The sequence below is a fragment of the Camelus ferus genome, chromosome 17 (assembly GCF_009834535.1).
Source record: "Camelus ferus isolate YT-003-E chromosome 17, BCGSAC_Cfer_1.0, whole genome shotgun sequence".
Classification (NCBI taxonomy): domain Eukaryota; kingdom Metazoa; phylum Chordata; class Mammalia; order Artiodactyla; family Camelidae; genus Camelus; species Camelus ferus.
The window spans coordinates 18,912,135-18,928,437 of record NC_045712.1 but is presented as its reverse complement, the minus strand read 5'-3'; the positions used below and the strand labels follow the sequence as shown (position 1 = coordinate 18,928,437).

The window sequence follows — 16,303 nt, the reverse complement described above, 5'->3', positions numbered from 1 at the left end:
TGAAAGTCATGAAACAGCAGGCTCATGTTTAGGTATCAGTTATCCCCACGACAGGACCCATGATATGCCCTTGTAAGAAATATGCACTAAGCAGTGAAAGGTGCAGTTGGGGTAAGGCAATGCCTACTGGCCCTGTTTTTCCCACAGAGCACCGCTGTATCTCCAGGAGGCTAGTTGAGATGGTAGCTGGGACAAGGAGAGGTGTGGAATCACTGATTGAAAAACCATGGAGGGTAGGACCAGGACCACTGGTCAGAGCAATACCTTGTGAGCTTTTACAAAAGGCTTTGGAGTTGGGTTGACAGTACCAATTATAAGTGGGGTTGCCCATGGGCCATGTTTCTCAGCGGAAGCCTGCGACAGGAGCCTTGGGATTCACAAAGCCAACGTGAGGTTTGAGCATTCTGCTGCTCTCTTTCCTTCTGCAGACATTGGAGAGTGTGGACGTTCACTGCTTTGGCCACTTACTGTACGAAATGACTTACGGACGACCACCAGACTCAGTGCCTGTAGACTCCTTCCCTCCCGCACCATCTATGGCTGTCGGTCAGTATGGGGTTTGGAGGGGTCTTCTGGGCCCTGGTAACATGCATGGCTACTCACCCCATTTCCAGAGTCCAGGGAAGGCCCAGAGGAAGTTGACATGCTCCACAGCCAGAAAGTCTTACTCATTTAAAAGTGAGCTGAGTAACTTCCTTAAATGCATTTTGCTGAAAATTCAGATGGCTTGTCTATTTGTCGGGCTCTCTGAAACCTCGGGGACATTTTGGAAGCAAGAGGATATAAAGAGAACTATAGCCATTCTGATACAGAAGCAGAAGCCAGGAGCAGGCAACTTGAAGCCAGTCTTGGAGACTCAGGCAGGTGTCAGGAGTAGGACCTGCAAGGAACAAGAGAGCCAAGGGCTGGACACCTTAGAGGAGGAGAGCCTGGCAGGCCCAGAGCTGGGAAAGGCAGAGAGGAGTGCAGACACCTGGCACGTTGGGTCCAGGAGCCCTGCCAGCATTACTGAGGGGGCTGAGGAGAGCCGGGGGGTGGTTGGGAGGCACCTGTAGGAAGGAGGGATGTAGGGCTTGGTGTAGACCCATCCAGGGGCCCTTTCATCCCCTGCACAGCCAGCTCTGCCAGAGCAGGGAGAGGGGAGGGCGGAGTAGCTCTTGGACCACTGTGCCTTCTAGGCATGCAGGTCAGCCCCCCACCAGGGTTAGTTCTGTGTCAAATGAGGTAGGTAGTTCCAGAGAACAGGCCCCGAGACTACTTTGGGATGAGTCTGAACAGCTGAAACTGAACAGTGACCTGCAAGTGGAAAAATCTGGCTGGTTTTGTTTATCTTATCCAAGGTGTTGGATGGTGAGATACCAACAGTTGGCATTTTGTGTGCTGGTTTTGACTAAAAGCAGGCAAGCATCAAAATGTCTTTCAAGTTCAGAATTTTACTTCTGTGTAGTGTTTACTTCTCTTTTAAGAGAGCAAACACATTTATGAATGATATCTTGAATCCTTCCTCCAATTATCTCTGAAATATATTTAGCTTTCTGTCAGCATGTGGTTCCTGAACCGTTTCTTTTGAGTCATCAGTAACATCAGTGCTGCCAGCGTCCCCCTCCCCACATATGCCATCTGTCTGTGCGTGAAGAGTTTTGACACTGTCCTGATCACCCCGCAGACAGTTGTTGCAAAGCGGTGTCAAACTTTTCATCACCAAGTGGATTTGCCAGCATGTTCTGTGGAACTAAAATGTGTATCTGTTCATTTCAAGTGGCCGTGTTGGAGTCTACGCTGTCTTGTGAAGCCTGTAAAAATGGCATGCCTACCGTCTCCCGGCTCTTACAGATGCCGTAAGTCAATCACATGCCTTGTGTAACCTTCATCACTGTGTCGAGCACCGGACCACTAACCCGAGTGTCTGGTACTGGGAGAGGACGGCTGGGTCCTCGCAGAGTCACTGTGACCTGCTTGCTGATGGTCACTTGCCGCATGATATCCTGACCCTTCCTTATGACATCTCTGCACCGTAGTCTGATCTTGTAATGTCAGTGCTGTCTTCACATGCGTCTCTCCCTGTCCGTGTTGGCATTGTGTCGTGGACACGTGGCAGCCCCCGACTTGGGAAATACTGAAGCGGGGGCCGCTCTCCTCGTGAGCCTGCTTCAGTGCACCACCTGGCCCGCAGCTGGGCTGTTTCACTAGTCACTGGCCTGGGAGGGTCTGGAGGAGGGCAATGTGTCTTTGGCCTCCCGGGCACTTGCTTGTTCATTTACTCACCGGGTAATGTTTATCTAACATCTGACGTGCACCAGGCACTGTGCTAGGGGCCTCGAGCTCAGAAGACGTTCTCCCTTGATCAGGGTTATGAATACTCCGTAGTGCTCTGGGGCCTTTCCTTTAGGAAGAGGAGCAGGGAGTTTAAGAAGCATGTATCTGAGGTTAGACACGCCTGGGGGTGGGCCCAGCTTAACCACTTCTACCCTGGTGACCTTAGGCAAGTTTGCTAACCTTGGGAAGCTGAGTTTCCACATCTGTAAATAGGGATAGTCATAGTCCCCACGGCAGAGAGCTGTTGGGAGGGTTTAATGAGATGATTCCTAGTACAGTGCCAGTTACTTAAGTGCTCATTAAGTGTTAGTTATGTTTAATATTGATTCAGCTTATACTTTGTGCCCTGTGATGTACCCAGTGCTTTGTGAACAGATGTATTCAGGAAACAGTAATACCGGCAAACAAGGTGGGGCCACTTGAATTACATACAGCCAGAGCTCAGAGGAGGCAGTGATAACGTCAGGTTCCTTGTGTTTAGGGAGGGTCTGCTCCAGCCCCGGCACCATCCTAGGCCCTGGACGGGCCGTGATGCCCAGAGCAGCCCGAGCCACTGCTCCGTGCCTGTGACATTCCAATGTTCAACTGATGCTGCCACCATTAGTAACAATGTAAGCATGGAAAAATAGATCTAGTCAGGGAAACAAAACTATTTTCACACACGCTTTTAGAGCAAATGCATTTGTAGTTGTGGAACAGCCTGAATCCACTTTAACTTACTTGGTTTTGTCTTTTGCACCCCCTCTAAAGCTCTGACATTTTTCTCCCAGTCTTCCAGTTCTAAAGGGAATCCAAATACTTTTCCTTCACTGAAGTCTTTCTACCCTGTGGGCTTCAGCCTTGAGACAGCACTTGGAGAAGTGTGAACTATATTCAGTTAAAAATGTGTTGTCTGGAAGTCAGTGGACCCTTGGCCTCGAAAGGGAGAGTTGTGTCTCCACCTCCAGGCCGCCTAGTGGAGAAAAGTTAACCCTGTCCTTTCTACTTGTGATGTAGTTCCTGTTTTTTAAAAGGGGGGAAATTTCAAGGAAAGACTTACTTGGAGCCATTTGGGCACCACCCAAACAACTGTTTAAATTCTCTGACCCGTTTAGCCAAACCAGTTCAGAATTCCTCATACGATTGTTTTTAATAACATAATTTTGAAGAGAGAATTGGTTTTCTCCAAAAGCAGCTATTTCTTTTTAAGAGAGCATGAGAAACACTACTTTTCTTAGGGGAAAATTATTTTCTTGTTAGATTCCAAACAGAACGATTCCTTTCTATTTTATTCTGTTTAGGTCTAGAATAAATTTTATCTTCCTCTGGGGCAAAAAAAAAAAGGAAAACTAAGTATTCTGTTTAGAAATATCTACTGCATATATTATTTGCAATATAATATAAATAATAAAACAATATAAATATAATAAATAATTTGCAAAATTTTCTTCAAGGTGTGAATTAATTTACTATACAGCATGAGAGGACTGTTGCCCCTTGGTGGGGGCATCACCTCCGCTGCACAGCTGACCCAGTCCCCTTGGTGAGGTCTGAGGTAGTGGGGCAGGGTTCCGGAGGTCACCTTGGGTATCCCGGAAGCTCCTTTGAGTTTGTCGATAAACATGAAATGAAGAGTTAGGCCAGGCTGGGCCAGGGCTGGGGAATGTGGTGGGGACTTGACTGGCCAAAGATGTCTCATTCTGCTTTGATCCTGTTCTGAGAGTACATCTGGTTTCAGAAAGATATTTTGGTTTGTTTCCTTTCGTTACAGATTATTCAGTGATGTTTTGCTAACCACTTCCGAAAAGCCACAGTTTAAGGTAAAGCAAATTGTATCATTTCTTTGTTTGTGACATAAATGTTAGCTTTGAAAGTGAGTGTTTTTTTAATTAAAAAAAAAGAGAGAAGGTACAGTATTTATAATAAGCATGGACTGAGGAAAAACACACACTTAGGAGCGTTTTTATTTGGGGACCTTACTGAGCAGGATAAGCCAGGAGACAGGTGCTCGGATACCCTAAGGAACTGCTCTGAGGAGGTAGGGGAGGAGCCAGGATCTATGTGAATTTTTTGCTGGGAAAACCGGTAGTCAAGCATAAAAAGATTACTGCTAATCACAAAGAACAGACAACTCAAGTTAATGATTTTAGTGCTTTTCTGAGTATGAAAGATGCAAGAATATGGGGTCATTGAAATTTTCCCTTAGATATGCATCTTAACTATCCAGGGTCCTGTATATCCAAAGCACAGAACACTTCCTGGTTTTCTCCATCCTAAATCCCCTCCCAGGGCGAACCTTTGGTAGGCATGTGCAATGGGTTGCAACTTAATCCTTATAGAATAGGAATGGTGGGCAGCACTCTTTGTTTTACATAAAGAAAAACTGAAAGCAATCTAAATATTCTACAATTAGGAAAGAGTTTAATAACTTATAGTATATCTATTTGATAAAATGTATTTTATCTAATAAAAGTAAAATTTATAAAGACATTATAGTAGCATGGAAAATGATTCTTATTTGGGCTAAGGGGAAAAGCAGGATATAAAATACAGTGTGTAAAAAAAAAACCTTTGTCTAGACCAAAGACTAGAAGGAAGTACCCTGAGAAGTAACAGTGATAAGTGGTGTCATGGAAGGAGCAGGGCTTTGGAACCCCGTCAAGACACCAGGTTGATGCCTTACTTTGCTTTTGTGATACCAGCCATTTATTTAAGGCAGGGTTTCTCAGCCACAGCATTTGACACCTTGCGCTAAATAGTTCTTTGCTGTGGGGGCTGTTCTGTACACTAAGGGGTCCTTAGTCTGTACCTGCTAGATGCAAGTAGTACCCCTACCCCCAGCCCCACGTTGTGGCAATCAGAAATGCCCCAGGACACTGCCATGTGCCCCCTGGGGAGGGGAGGGGCAAAATCAGCCCCTTTGAGAGCCGCTGATCTGTGTGTTTCCTCAGTATATAGAACCAGTGAGTAATCCCAGTCTGTGGTCACTGGACAGCTGAGACCATCTACATGAATGCCTAGTTCAGCTCCTGGCCCTCCTCAGGGCTCACTGTTGGTTGGTTTTTAGTATCAGAAAGAATGGTAATTCGCTTTCTCCTCTCTGTGTTCCAAAAGAACCTGTAGCACTCTTATGATGAAATTAAATTTAGAGGGGAGAAAAGAAAGAAAACCAAAAATTCAAGGTGGGGTCAGAAGATTTACAGGTGAGGGAAACGCTTTCCTCTGTCCTGTTTTGCCAGTTAGGGGAGTTCTGACATTAACAGCTTCTTCGGATCTGAAGTAGGAAAGAAAAACTTTTAAACTGATGTCTTCTTTACTGAAATTCTTTAGGAAATGTATTCAGTTCAGCCTTGTAAGTAGATATGCTCTCCCCAGCCTGAGTAGTCCAGCCGGGGGGTGTCATCAGTCCTTGTGCATCCCCTAAGCCAGAGAGTCTGCAGCAAAGACGCCGTGATCTCAAAAACCAGCGTCCGTCTCTTGAATATCTTTCTTTCCGGGAAGGTACACAAGAAATTGATGACATTGGTCGCCTCCATGGAGGGGGACTGGGTGGGATACTTGTTCCTGTGAACGTATCCTTTTCATGCCTTCTGAATTTTAAACCATATCCCTCTAACTGCTCAAAACTTATTTAAATTTAAGTTTTTTAAAGAATAATAGAGACAAAAAGTTCAACATGATCTTGTTGTCTGTTTTCCAGGCCTGAGCTCCTTATGATTTGAAAACTAATAAATTAAGAAATGACAGGTGCAGAATCACACCAAGTTATTGTTAAGAGTATCTTACAGCAGGAGAAATCTTAATCTTATGAAATTCAGAAAATAAATCTTTCACAGAGAAAATCCCTCTGAAGTTATAAAATATTACAATTACTTGAATTTGTGTATGTGTTCCAATAAGCTTTGTATATTATTCTGTTTTTAGTGATGATAAAAAGTCATGTAAAATTTATCCTCCTAACCATTTTTAATTGTACAGCTCACTGATATGAAGTGTGTCATATTATTGTGAAACAGATCTCTAGAACTTTTCATCTTGCAGACTGAAACTCAAGACCTGTTAACTACACCTCTCCATTTTTCCACCCCCCATGCCCTTTGGCAAACACAAGTCTGCTTTCTACTTCCATGATTTTGACTACTGTGGATAGCTCATATAAATGGAATCATACAGGATTTGTCCTTTTGTGACTGGCTTATCTCACTCAGTGTAATGTCCTCAAGGTTCATCTGTGTTACAGCATGTGACAGGATTTCTTTCCTTTTTAAGGCTGAGTAATATTCCACTGTGTGTATACACCACATTTTGTTTGTCCATTCATCTACTGATGGGCATTTGGGCTTTCTTCCATCTCTTGGGTCTTGTGACTAATGCTGTAGTGAAAATGGGGTACACTTTGATATTCTGCTTTCAATTCTTTTGGACACATACCCAGAAGTGGGATTGCTGGATCATATGGTTATTTTATTTTTAGATATTTTGAGAAACTTCTATACTGTTTGATAGCCGCCATACCATTTTACATTCCCACCATTAGTGCACAAGTATTCCAGTTTTTTTCCATCCTCACCAACACTTGTTATTTTCTGTTTTTTTGATAGTTACCATCCTAATGTGTGTGAGGTGATCTCTCACTCTCGTTTTGATTTGCATTTCTCTAATGATTAGAGATGTTGGTCATCTTTCTATATGCTTATTGGCCATTTGTGTATCTTTATTGGAGAAATGTCTGTTCAGGTCCTTTGCTATTTCTTTCTTTGATTTTCTGCTCTTTATTTTTTTCAGCTTTACTGTGGTATAACCCATTTTTTGTGGCAAGTCCATTTTTAATTTGGTTACTAATGTTTTTGTTTTTAAGTTGCAGGAGTTCTTTGTATATTCCGGATACTAACCCCTTATCAGATACATGATTTCCAACTATTTTCTCCCATTCTGTGGGTTGCCTTTTCACTCTGTTGATTGTTTCCTTTGATGTGCAGAAGTTTTAAGTTTGATGTAGTTCCATTTGTCTATTTTAGCTTTTGTTGCCTATGCTTTTGGTGTCCTGTCCAAGAAATTATTGCCAAATCCATTATCACGAAGCTTTTGTCCTATGTTTTCTTCTAGGAGTTTTGTATTCGGTCTTAGGTTTAAGTCTTCGATCCAGATTTGAGTTAATGTTTGTATATGGTGTAAGGTAGGGCTCCTGCTTCATTCCTTTGCTTGTCAATATCCAGTTTTGGCAGAACCATTTATTGAAGAAACTGTCCTTTTCCAGCTGTGTGCTTTTGGCACCCTTGTCAAAGATCATTTGACCATATACGTGAGGGTTAATTTCTGGGCTCTCTATTTGTTCCACTGGTCTTTGTGTCTGTCTTTATGCCAGTATCACACTGTTTTGATTACTGTAGCTTTATAATAAATTTGAAATCAGGAAATGTGAGGCTTCCAGTTTTAATCTTCTTTTTCAAGATTGTTATGGTAATTTGAGATCCATTGCGAACTACTTGAAATACTTGAAACATGTATCATATTTTTTTTAATGTGTTAGTTTCATATGTTCATTGCTAAAAATGCTAATGAGGTGAGTGTGTTGGGGACACTGAAAGTGGCCAGGATAGGATTCAAGTGGACAGCCTGTATGTGGTTTCATTCCAGATGTCCTCCTTGCTGACCAGCTGTTTCTTTGTTCAACCAGGACTTGAGAAAATCTCTAGCCATTTTACTCAATAGATAATGTACTTTCTTTTCTTTCAGATTCCCACAAAGTTAAAAGAGGCATTGAGAATTGCCAAAGAGTGTATAGAAAAGAGACTAATTGAAGAACAGAAACAGGTAAACTGCCTTTTGATCTTTTAGAGCCCCCATCCTTTGATGGGGTACTCACAGTGATTCACTTTTAATTGAGTGTTCATTCCATAAACACTTCTTATACTCTTGCTCTGGATCAGGCTCCAGGTTCAACGCTTCAAGGCAGCTGAATACTTCATAGTTCTGCCCTCAAGGAGCTCAGCCTGGGGGAAACAAACATGTCCCCCAAAGATGGTCATCCTTTACCATGGGGGTGGACTGGGTGGTGGGGTGCACACATGCTCCATACTCCAGAGGTGCTGGGGACCACGCTTATCTTCTGTAAAAGACAGAAAGGCAGGGAGGAACTGGGGGAAGAGAGAAAGGTCTTCATCTGCTGGCATGCTCTTAGCCTAGACATCCAGAGCCAAGCTTGGAGGCAGACAGGCTGAGCAAGGAAAGATTTTTCATCCAAATAATTTGATTTGGCAAAACATGTTAGAGATTTTCATTAGTACAAGATATGCTTACATTTGTGGTGAATTGTGGTCTCTTAAAGATCCACCAGCATCGAAGACTGACGAGAGCTCAGTCTCACCATGGATCCGAAGAAGAAAGAAAAAAGAGAAAGATTTTAGCTCGAAAGGTAAGCCTGGTGTCTCTCTGAGAGCTTCCTTGGAATTCTTGACTACATGTGAAGGAAGTTCTAGGTTAATGGTGCTCGTTTACTTAATGACTGATTTTGTGTTATATCTCCTTGAAAGCTAAAACTATTTCCAGACGACTGGTTTGCAGCTTCTGAAAAAAAGCCATATAATATCAGCAGAGAAATGGACCATAGAGTTTCCTGGCTTGCTGGGCTGATTATGGCCTTAATGTAATTGTGGGGAATGACTGGCCTGAGATAGTAAACTCAGCATTCTTGGTTTTATTTCTCCCTTTAGTTTTGGCTTGTGGTTTCTTCGTTGCATTAAGTTGTAAGGCCAAATATGACCTTATGTGTAGCTAGTTTAACTATGTGCCTGGAAAATGTTTTTGTTCTAACTTCCAGCTTTGGTGTGTTTAGTTTACGCTTTGCTTTTCCAAAACCCTCTCTCTTTTATTTTTAAAGAAATCCAAACGATCTGCTGTTGAAAACAGTGAAGAGCATTCAGCAAAATACAGCAACTCCAATAATTCAGGTAACTGGGTATAGATTATAGTGGGGCCCAGGTCCCAAATGTCAGGACCAGGAGTCAAGAGTTCTTGGGTTCTGGTGGCCAGAGACTGGGCAGTGTGGTGATGAATGCAGAGGACAAAAGAACTCTGTCCCCAGTGAAGGGCTGCAACAGCATTCAGAGGCTCACAGGACTCAAATGCTGGAAGGGACCTCACAGGTTCCTGGGGAACCCAGCATCTTCACTGATGGCAAGAGAAGGTTGCCCGGTCCAGAAAAAGCATGTAGCATATGGGAATATGCAGTTTATTTTAATGTAAATAAGGATATTTACTGAATTTCAGGTAAGAAAAAGCCTAGGAAATCCACAAACTGAGTAGGCTGACCGTGCCTAGTTGAATGTGCCTGCTGGTAAACTAGAACTTCTGCAGAGAGCATTGCTGAGTGGCTGCAGTGGGGAACTCTTGCTTCCTTTGGGGAGGCCTCCACTGGACTGGTCTGCATCTCTGTGTCATCTGTACTGCTGTGACACTGTCATTTGTCATTCATTACCCAGGGACAGGGTTTGGGTCCGGAAGAGATACTGCAGCCAATGGCATAAGCCACTGAATTGCGCAAAGGTGGTTTCACACCAGGCGGGCTGTGGGGAGCAGTGGGAGGCGCCAGGGCCTGGGGACAGACGCGTCCTCTGCACTGGGATGGAAGCCTGTGGTCACTGGGTCTAGTGCCTGAATTCTCTGTCCCGCCTGGCCCTTTACCACATGGCCCACACACTTAAGCCAGCTGCAGGTTCTCAGACAGTGGGGGAGCCCAGCTCAGGCCAAATTCCAGATGCTTTCTTTGGTCCCCACGAAGTTTTCTCTGTGTTTTCTCTTAGCAGGATCTGGGGCCAGCTCACCTCTCACATCGCCGTCATCGCCGACTCCACCCTCTACAGCAGGTTAGTGATGAAGGCAGAACCACCTGCCTCCCGCCCCTTCTCCACCTATGGGAAAGAGAGTGGGGTTCTTTCTCTTCTCACCTTGGCCCGAACATTTCAGGGATTAGAGGGGACCAGCCTTCTCCAGAGAAACCAGTGTGAGTGCAAATCAGTGGTGTCATTTGGGAGAGCTGAGGGTCTAGATTTCCAAACTTGGACTGCACGGGGAGTGGAATAGTTGGTTTCAAGGCCACTTACCACCCCCTATCTCCAGCTCACTCTCTGCTGAAAAGGCTCATGCAGGGCTTCTCAGATCAGAGCTTGTCTTGGTACACGCTCAGCTGAATAAAACAATCGCGCTGCTGCCTGGGGGCCCTGTTCTGCCAGAGCCTCCTCCTCAGGGAGCCCGGCCAGAATGTCGATTTTGTCACAGAGCAAAACCGGTGAAAAGCCTAGGTATGGGAGCGAAATACCCACTGGATTTCTGATTTCCTGATAACTATTTGTGCTCTGTGCTGCTCTGCATTTAATCATCTGAATATTTCTCTGTGGCTAGCTAGCCTTTGTTTTGCCTTTGTGACTTAAATCAGATCCTATGAGTTTTATTTGAAAAATGTAAAAAGAGTTTATTTTGGGGAATACTTATAAAAATAATCTCTTATTCTGTGCAGTGGCCTTGTAATGCTATCTTCCTTCTTTACTTTTTGAACTAATACCTCTCTCCTAACCATTTTGCAAGCCCCATAAAAGCACATTGGGGTACCAGTATCTCCTTTCACCTCTTAAATGAACCAGATGTTCTAGACATCAGAGGAGCTGGTTCTGCCACTCTAAGCTTGTCGGCTGTGCTTGGAAGAGTTGCTGCAGCTGTCTGAAGGGAGAGTTATTGGCTGGGGTTGATTTGTGAGTTGATAGTACTGTATTCATTAAGGCTTAAGATGGCGCCTAGGAGCTATCAAGAGCGTTACCCGACTGCTCTCAAAGGCTTCTAACTAACCAAAAAAAAAAACAAAAAAAACACAAGGAAATGTAAGGGGACTGGTTTGAAGGCCTTGCGTCTGGCTGGTTGGTGTCTCTCCTTGCTGGCCAAGGCTGATTCCTGGTTTCCTGTGGAGTGTTCTGGGGCCAGGACCTGTTATACCAGCAAAGTACCTGACTCATGGGGGATAATATTCTATTTCCTATCTGACTTTGTCAGCAGTTTTTGCAGTTTTTCCAAATATTGATCAAGACAGAAAATAAACTTCCCAATCTTTTGTAGAGGTGACCTGTATAAGCTGATGAGAAATTTCTGGAGATTCACTGCCCAGATCATGCTGAGCCATTTTCTAGGTGATAGGATATTAATCTCATATCACTTGGATATATTAAGGAAATTGGAGTGAATTGATAGTGAGAATGCATGAACCCGTTTTTAACAAAAGAGGTATCTGTTGAGTAGTGCAGGGTGGCACCTCACTGTGTGCGTTCAAGGCGGTCCTGGAGGTTACTTGCCAGTTTTCATTTTTAAATGCCTTGGGGAATTCAGTCTCTTTGCATCTTTTTGGTGAGCGCTCTAATTTACCTGAGTTCTCATTGGGAGGGATCTCATACAGCAGCAGGTTTGCATGAGGTGAAGTAACTTCTAGAATGAGAAGAAAAAGAGGAATCTTTTGTAGTGTCAGTGTTGGAAAAAACTTTATCTGAGGTGAGAGGGAGTAGCTGGGAAGATGGTTCCCTATCTGAAGGGGAGTCATGAGGATTCAGAGGGAGAACGTGTGAGACCCCAAGCACGATGCCTGGCAGAGATGCGAGGTTCTCAGCAAATACTGGTTCCCTCACTTCCTTTATCTCCTTTAATGTTTTGTTGATGAAGTTTTGGACTCAGCCCCAGAGATTGTACTCTGACCTCTGCTGGGCATTCATTGTAATACGTCTCATAAAATTGTAACTAGCATCTGCCTGTCAACCTAGCATCTCAGGCCCTAAATGGGGCACCCATGGTGAGTTTATTCATTCAGCTACTCAAGATGCATTTATTGAGAGCCTGAGGTGTGCCAGGCACTGTGCTAAGCCCTGGATCACAGAGATGAGCAGGCAGACAAGGCCTCAGCTGGGATGGAGTCACATTGCTGGCACCTCTCAGGAGCTCCAAACGATAGATACAGTTCAAGCAAGTGCTTTCCTCGGGGTCCGTCCATGGTGTTTTTTTCTCTCGGTAGTTTCCCTTTTTAAATGGAGAATCTCCACCTGGAAAAACTAGTCCCCCAACAAAGCAACTTCTTGAGCTTCTGTTCTACACAAAGCATCAGGGAGCTACTGTGCCAGTGCGGGATGCTGGGTAAATCCTCATGGGTGGATTTGCATGGATGCGCTCTGACTTCAAGGACTGTGCTGGGTGAGGGCGAGGTCTGAGTCTGGGGGTGGCAGCTTCTGGCTGGGCAGCCCCAGCCAAGACGTCCTTCCTTCCAGGACGGGAGGCCAGACTTCTCGTTGGGCTCATCTTTCTCCTTTATCTCTGCACGCTGCCCATCTTGTTGCTGGAATCACATTTACCCAATTTATGTCTTTACTTCTAGGCCAGGTTTATGGTTTATCTGGCAACGAAGTCAAGGATAGTGTCTTCCAGCTTTATGAGGAAGTGCAGTTTTCTAAAGAGATGAAGGAAAATTCTTCATTTTCAAGGCCTAGTATTAAAAAGGAATTCCTGCTGCAGGTAGCATCTCAAGCACAGCTCGGTCTGGGAGCCCTTGGGAACTACACCTTGGGCCGGGGAACCTAAACTTGAGGGTCACCACTTGACCTCCCTGTGCTGCAGGTCCCCTCTTTGTAAATGAGGATCCACGCCTCCTCTCTGGTCCACAGTAAGCCCTTGGTACACAGTTTGTTACTGGGAGACTTGAATGAGTCACCTTCTGTGTCTGGGTTTTGGTTATCTCCTCTGTAAAAGGCAAAGCGCTGGGAGTTAGAGGAACACCATCTCACAGTTCCTTCTAATCAAGCATCCTCTAAACCCACTGTGGACCCTGCCCTTTGGTAGTTTGCTCAGCAATAGATCAACTTAGGCAAGTTTGACAGCACTACCTTCCTGGAAGTGTTCATTTTAAGCATGTACATGGTAGCCGAGGGTGGTCTGTAGCTCATTCGCTTTCAGGATGCGGCAGAAGCGGCAGATGTTTCTAAGTGAAGGGGTTGTACTCTCGTGAGCCCTTTCCAGCATTTGTGTAAGGACGGGGCCCTCTCCCGTTTCTCACTGCTCCTCCCTGCCATGGGGTCTCTTCTTGAAATCTTTACCAAATTGATGGAAGAAGTATCATTTCCTTAGGTCTGCTGGCGATTCCATCAGGTAGGGTGGGATTCTCTAAAACTTTTTTTGCAGTGATAGCATTCCTAGCACTAGGTGTTCTGCTAACGCTGACGTTTCCTGCCTGTAGAACATCACTCTTTCAAGCACTTTAAAATACTTTGCTCTGACTTACTTCATGGTCAATGTCACCAACTGGTGTTTGCACCCTGTATTCATAGAGCTGAGTGGTTTCGATATTTGCTCCTACTCTTCCTTTGGGAGCAGGCAAAACTATTGCCTTGCTATTGTGTGTGTTTAAAAAAAAATTGCAAAAGAGTATTTGGAGAAAGCTTAGTAAGCAGGAGACCCAAATTGTTATTGTTGTTATTAATAATCATATTTAACATCTTTTAAGTGCTTATTTTGTGCTAGGTACTGTTCTAAGTGATGTATAGTTATTGTGTTATTTAATCATCATGAATACCTTCCTATCCAATGAGCATGAATTATAACTTACAGCACCATTTTGCAGACAGAGAGCTTGAGGCCCTCGTGGTGGTAAAGGACGCTGACCAAGGTCACACTAGAGCCAGGATTCAAACCTGGTTCTGTCGTTGCTCATTTACCCGATTTCTACTGAGTGCCTGCTCTCCCAGGTGCCCTCCAAGGGCTGTGCTGTTAAACCCTGTGCTTGTCTGGCATGAAAAGATCCCCGAAGGAAGACTCAGAAACCCCGGGCTTGGGTGGTGGCGCCACCACTGTCCAGTGTGACCTTGGACAAGTAGTTTCCATTTTCAGAAACTGTCTTTTAAAAGAATTCCTGGTCTTTAAGAGGTAGGAAATGTACACAGCAGGGCTTTATGAGCAGTAAGGTGCTATCAGGTATAAGCTATGAATGCAGTGCAAGAGAATTCTAGCCCTTCTTCCTTACAGTTTATAATTTTAAGCAGTAATTTTGAAGAGAAAGAGCTGACAGTAGAAAACCCAGTCTATAAGAATGACAGGAGAGCTGGAGGAGGGGAAACAGAGCCTTGTGGGCACAGAGTGACTGAGCGCTTGACTAACAGGAAGGAAGGTTAAAAAGAAATAAGGCACAAACGATTATGTATAAATAAGCTACCAGGATATATTGTACAACATAGGGAACATAACCAGTATTTTATAATACCTACAAGTGGCATACAGCCTTTAAACACTGTGAACCACTCTATTGTGCACCTATAACTTATACAATATTGTACATCAACTGTACTTCAGTTAAAAAAATAAATTAAAAAAAAGAATAAATAAGGCACAAGAAAAGAGATGAATTTATTTAGAATGTCAGAGCTTCCAGAATTTATGTAGCCAGATCAAAATCTTAAACCCATTCTAGGCTCAGAATTGATGTCTCTGGCCGTAAGAATTGCCTTTTTTTTTCTCAAAACTATGTGGACACAGAGCAGTCACCATCTTTGAGATGAACGGGTCTGCCCTGTACTGCTTCTCCAAACAGTGTGTTGGTTCTGCTCTCCTGCTGGCTTGCAGCCTCCTCCCTGCTTCCAAGCCCAAGTGTGTGAGCCCCTCCCCCAGGTTCCTCAGCTGGTGGGGTGGGGTGGGGTGGGGCAGGTCCCCAGCATCCTCCCGGAGCTGCCCCAGGTCAGTGGTCAGCCTGCCCTGCCCCCACATGGACATCATTGACCACCCCCCTCAAGGGATTGCAGTGGGGCGACTGGTTCATTCGGAATTCTGGAATTCAATGACAGGGAAGGTGTTATCTTTCACAGTTAACCTGGAATCTAGTCAGTTAAAAAGAAGACAGGAAAAAATGTTTACTATTTTTTAAAAAATGTTTTTCTAGCCTTAAGTAAGCTAATGCTAGTCGCTGCGCTGTTCAGCCTCTAGACCCCAGCACCTTCAGGAGGGGGGCCCCATGCTCTTGCCCAGGGGTTCCCCTTGGATCTGCCCTGTGCTCTCAGTCTCCCCATCTTTAAAGAGACAGATCTCCATTTTAGATCATAGGAGTTTTGCTTGGAGAAGTGGTGAGTTCTAATTTTTCTGCCCTCTTGATAAACTGTCCTTTTTAGTAATAAAACTAGATACACTCCCAGTACTCATCCCACTTTTTGGGGGGAGGTAAAACCTTGGTGGGTCTTCTGAAGTGAGTGTTGTGCTTGTAAATACTAAAAATGGCACCTAAATGGCTCAGAAAAAAGAAAAAAAAAAAGAATGAAGAAGAAAGTGACTCATTGGTTACTCTATTATGTGTTTGCCATGTTCTAAAAAGGTCACATTGTGTTTACAAACCAGTGTTTCTTGTGGTTAACTTAAGTACGTCCTAGTTTGGCAGTGAGAATAATCAGCATGTGATTCAGACTAATATTTTATGATCTCTTACTATTTGATTAAATGACACTAAAATCTGAATAATGACTTGTGTCCCCTCTCTCTCTCTCTTTGCTGTTTTCAGTAGAGCATGCACCATTTTGAACGTGAATTTTCGGTAATGTAAGCTATACTGATTTTTCTAACTTTAAAGATGCTCTGTTTCTGTATGTGAAATGGGACCCAGTGCATCTAGCTCACTGAAATGATGAACAAATGGGAAAGGAGATTCGAGACGATTTCCTTATCTGCACATTTAAATGAAATACAGCATCTTTAAAAAGCACCCAAGTGACTTCATTTACATTCATTTCACTTTCATCACGACCTTCACAATCTTCATTTTCACTCTGATTTTGGTTTTAAAATACAGCTCTAAAATCTGCAAATCAACTGCATGGCATTTTGGTATCTTTTAATTTTGGAAGCCAGCATCTCAAAGTCCTGCTGCTGCAAAAATGTTGGTTCGTTGTTACTCTGACGAAGGGGAAAGGGCATGGGGTAGTTGCCTTCTTGTCACGGGGAGGCAACTTAC

At 44.0% G+C, this 16,303-nt stretch overlaps 1 protein-coding gene across 8 annotated transcripts in view; it reads left to right on the top strand.

Moving 5' to 3' along the window:
* PXK (PX domain containing serine/threonine kinase like) overlaps positions 1 to 16,303 on the top strand; it is a 68,780-nt gene that overhangs the window by 47,687 nt on the left and 4,790 nt on the right. For 2 of the 8 annotated variants that reach the window (XM_032458187.1, XM_032458193.1), the window contains exons 11-17: positions 429 to 546; positions 1,760 to 1,838; positions 4,067 to 4,115; positions 8,032 to 8,109; positions 8,624 to 8,710; positions 9,176 to 9,245; positions 10,101 to 10,160. In XM_032458187.1, the coding sequence (XP_032314078.1) occupies positions 429 to 546; positions 1,760 to 1,838; positions 4,067 to 4,115; positions 8,032 to 8,109; positions 8,624 to 8,710; positions 9,176 to 9,245; positions 10,101 to 10,160 (541 nt within the window). Of the gene's footprint in view, positions 1 to 428; positions 547 to 1,759; positions 1,839 to 4,066; positions 4,116 to 8,031; positions 8,110 to 8,623; positions 8,711 to 9,175; positions 9,246 to 10,097; positions 10,161 to 15,853; positions 15,887 to 16,303 lie in introns of all 8 variants that reach the window. The other 6 variants (XM_032458186.1, XM_032458192.1, XM_032458191.1 and 3 more) reach the window with 5 other exon arrangements.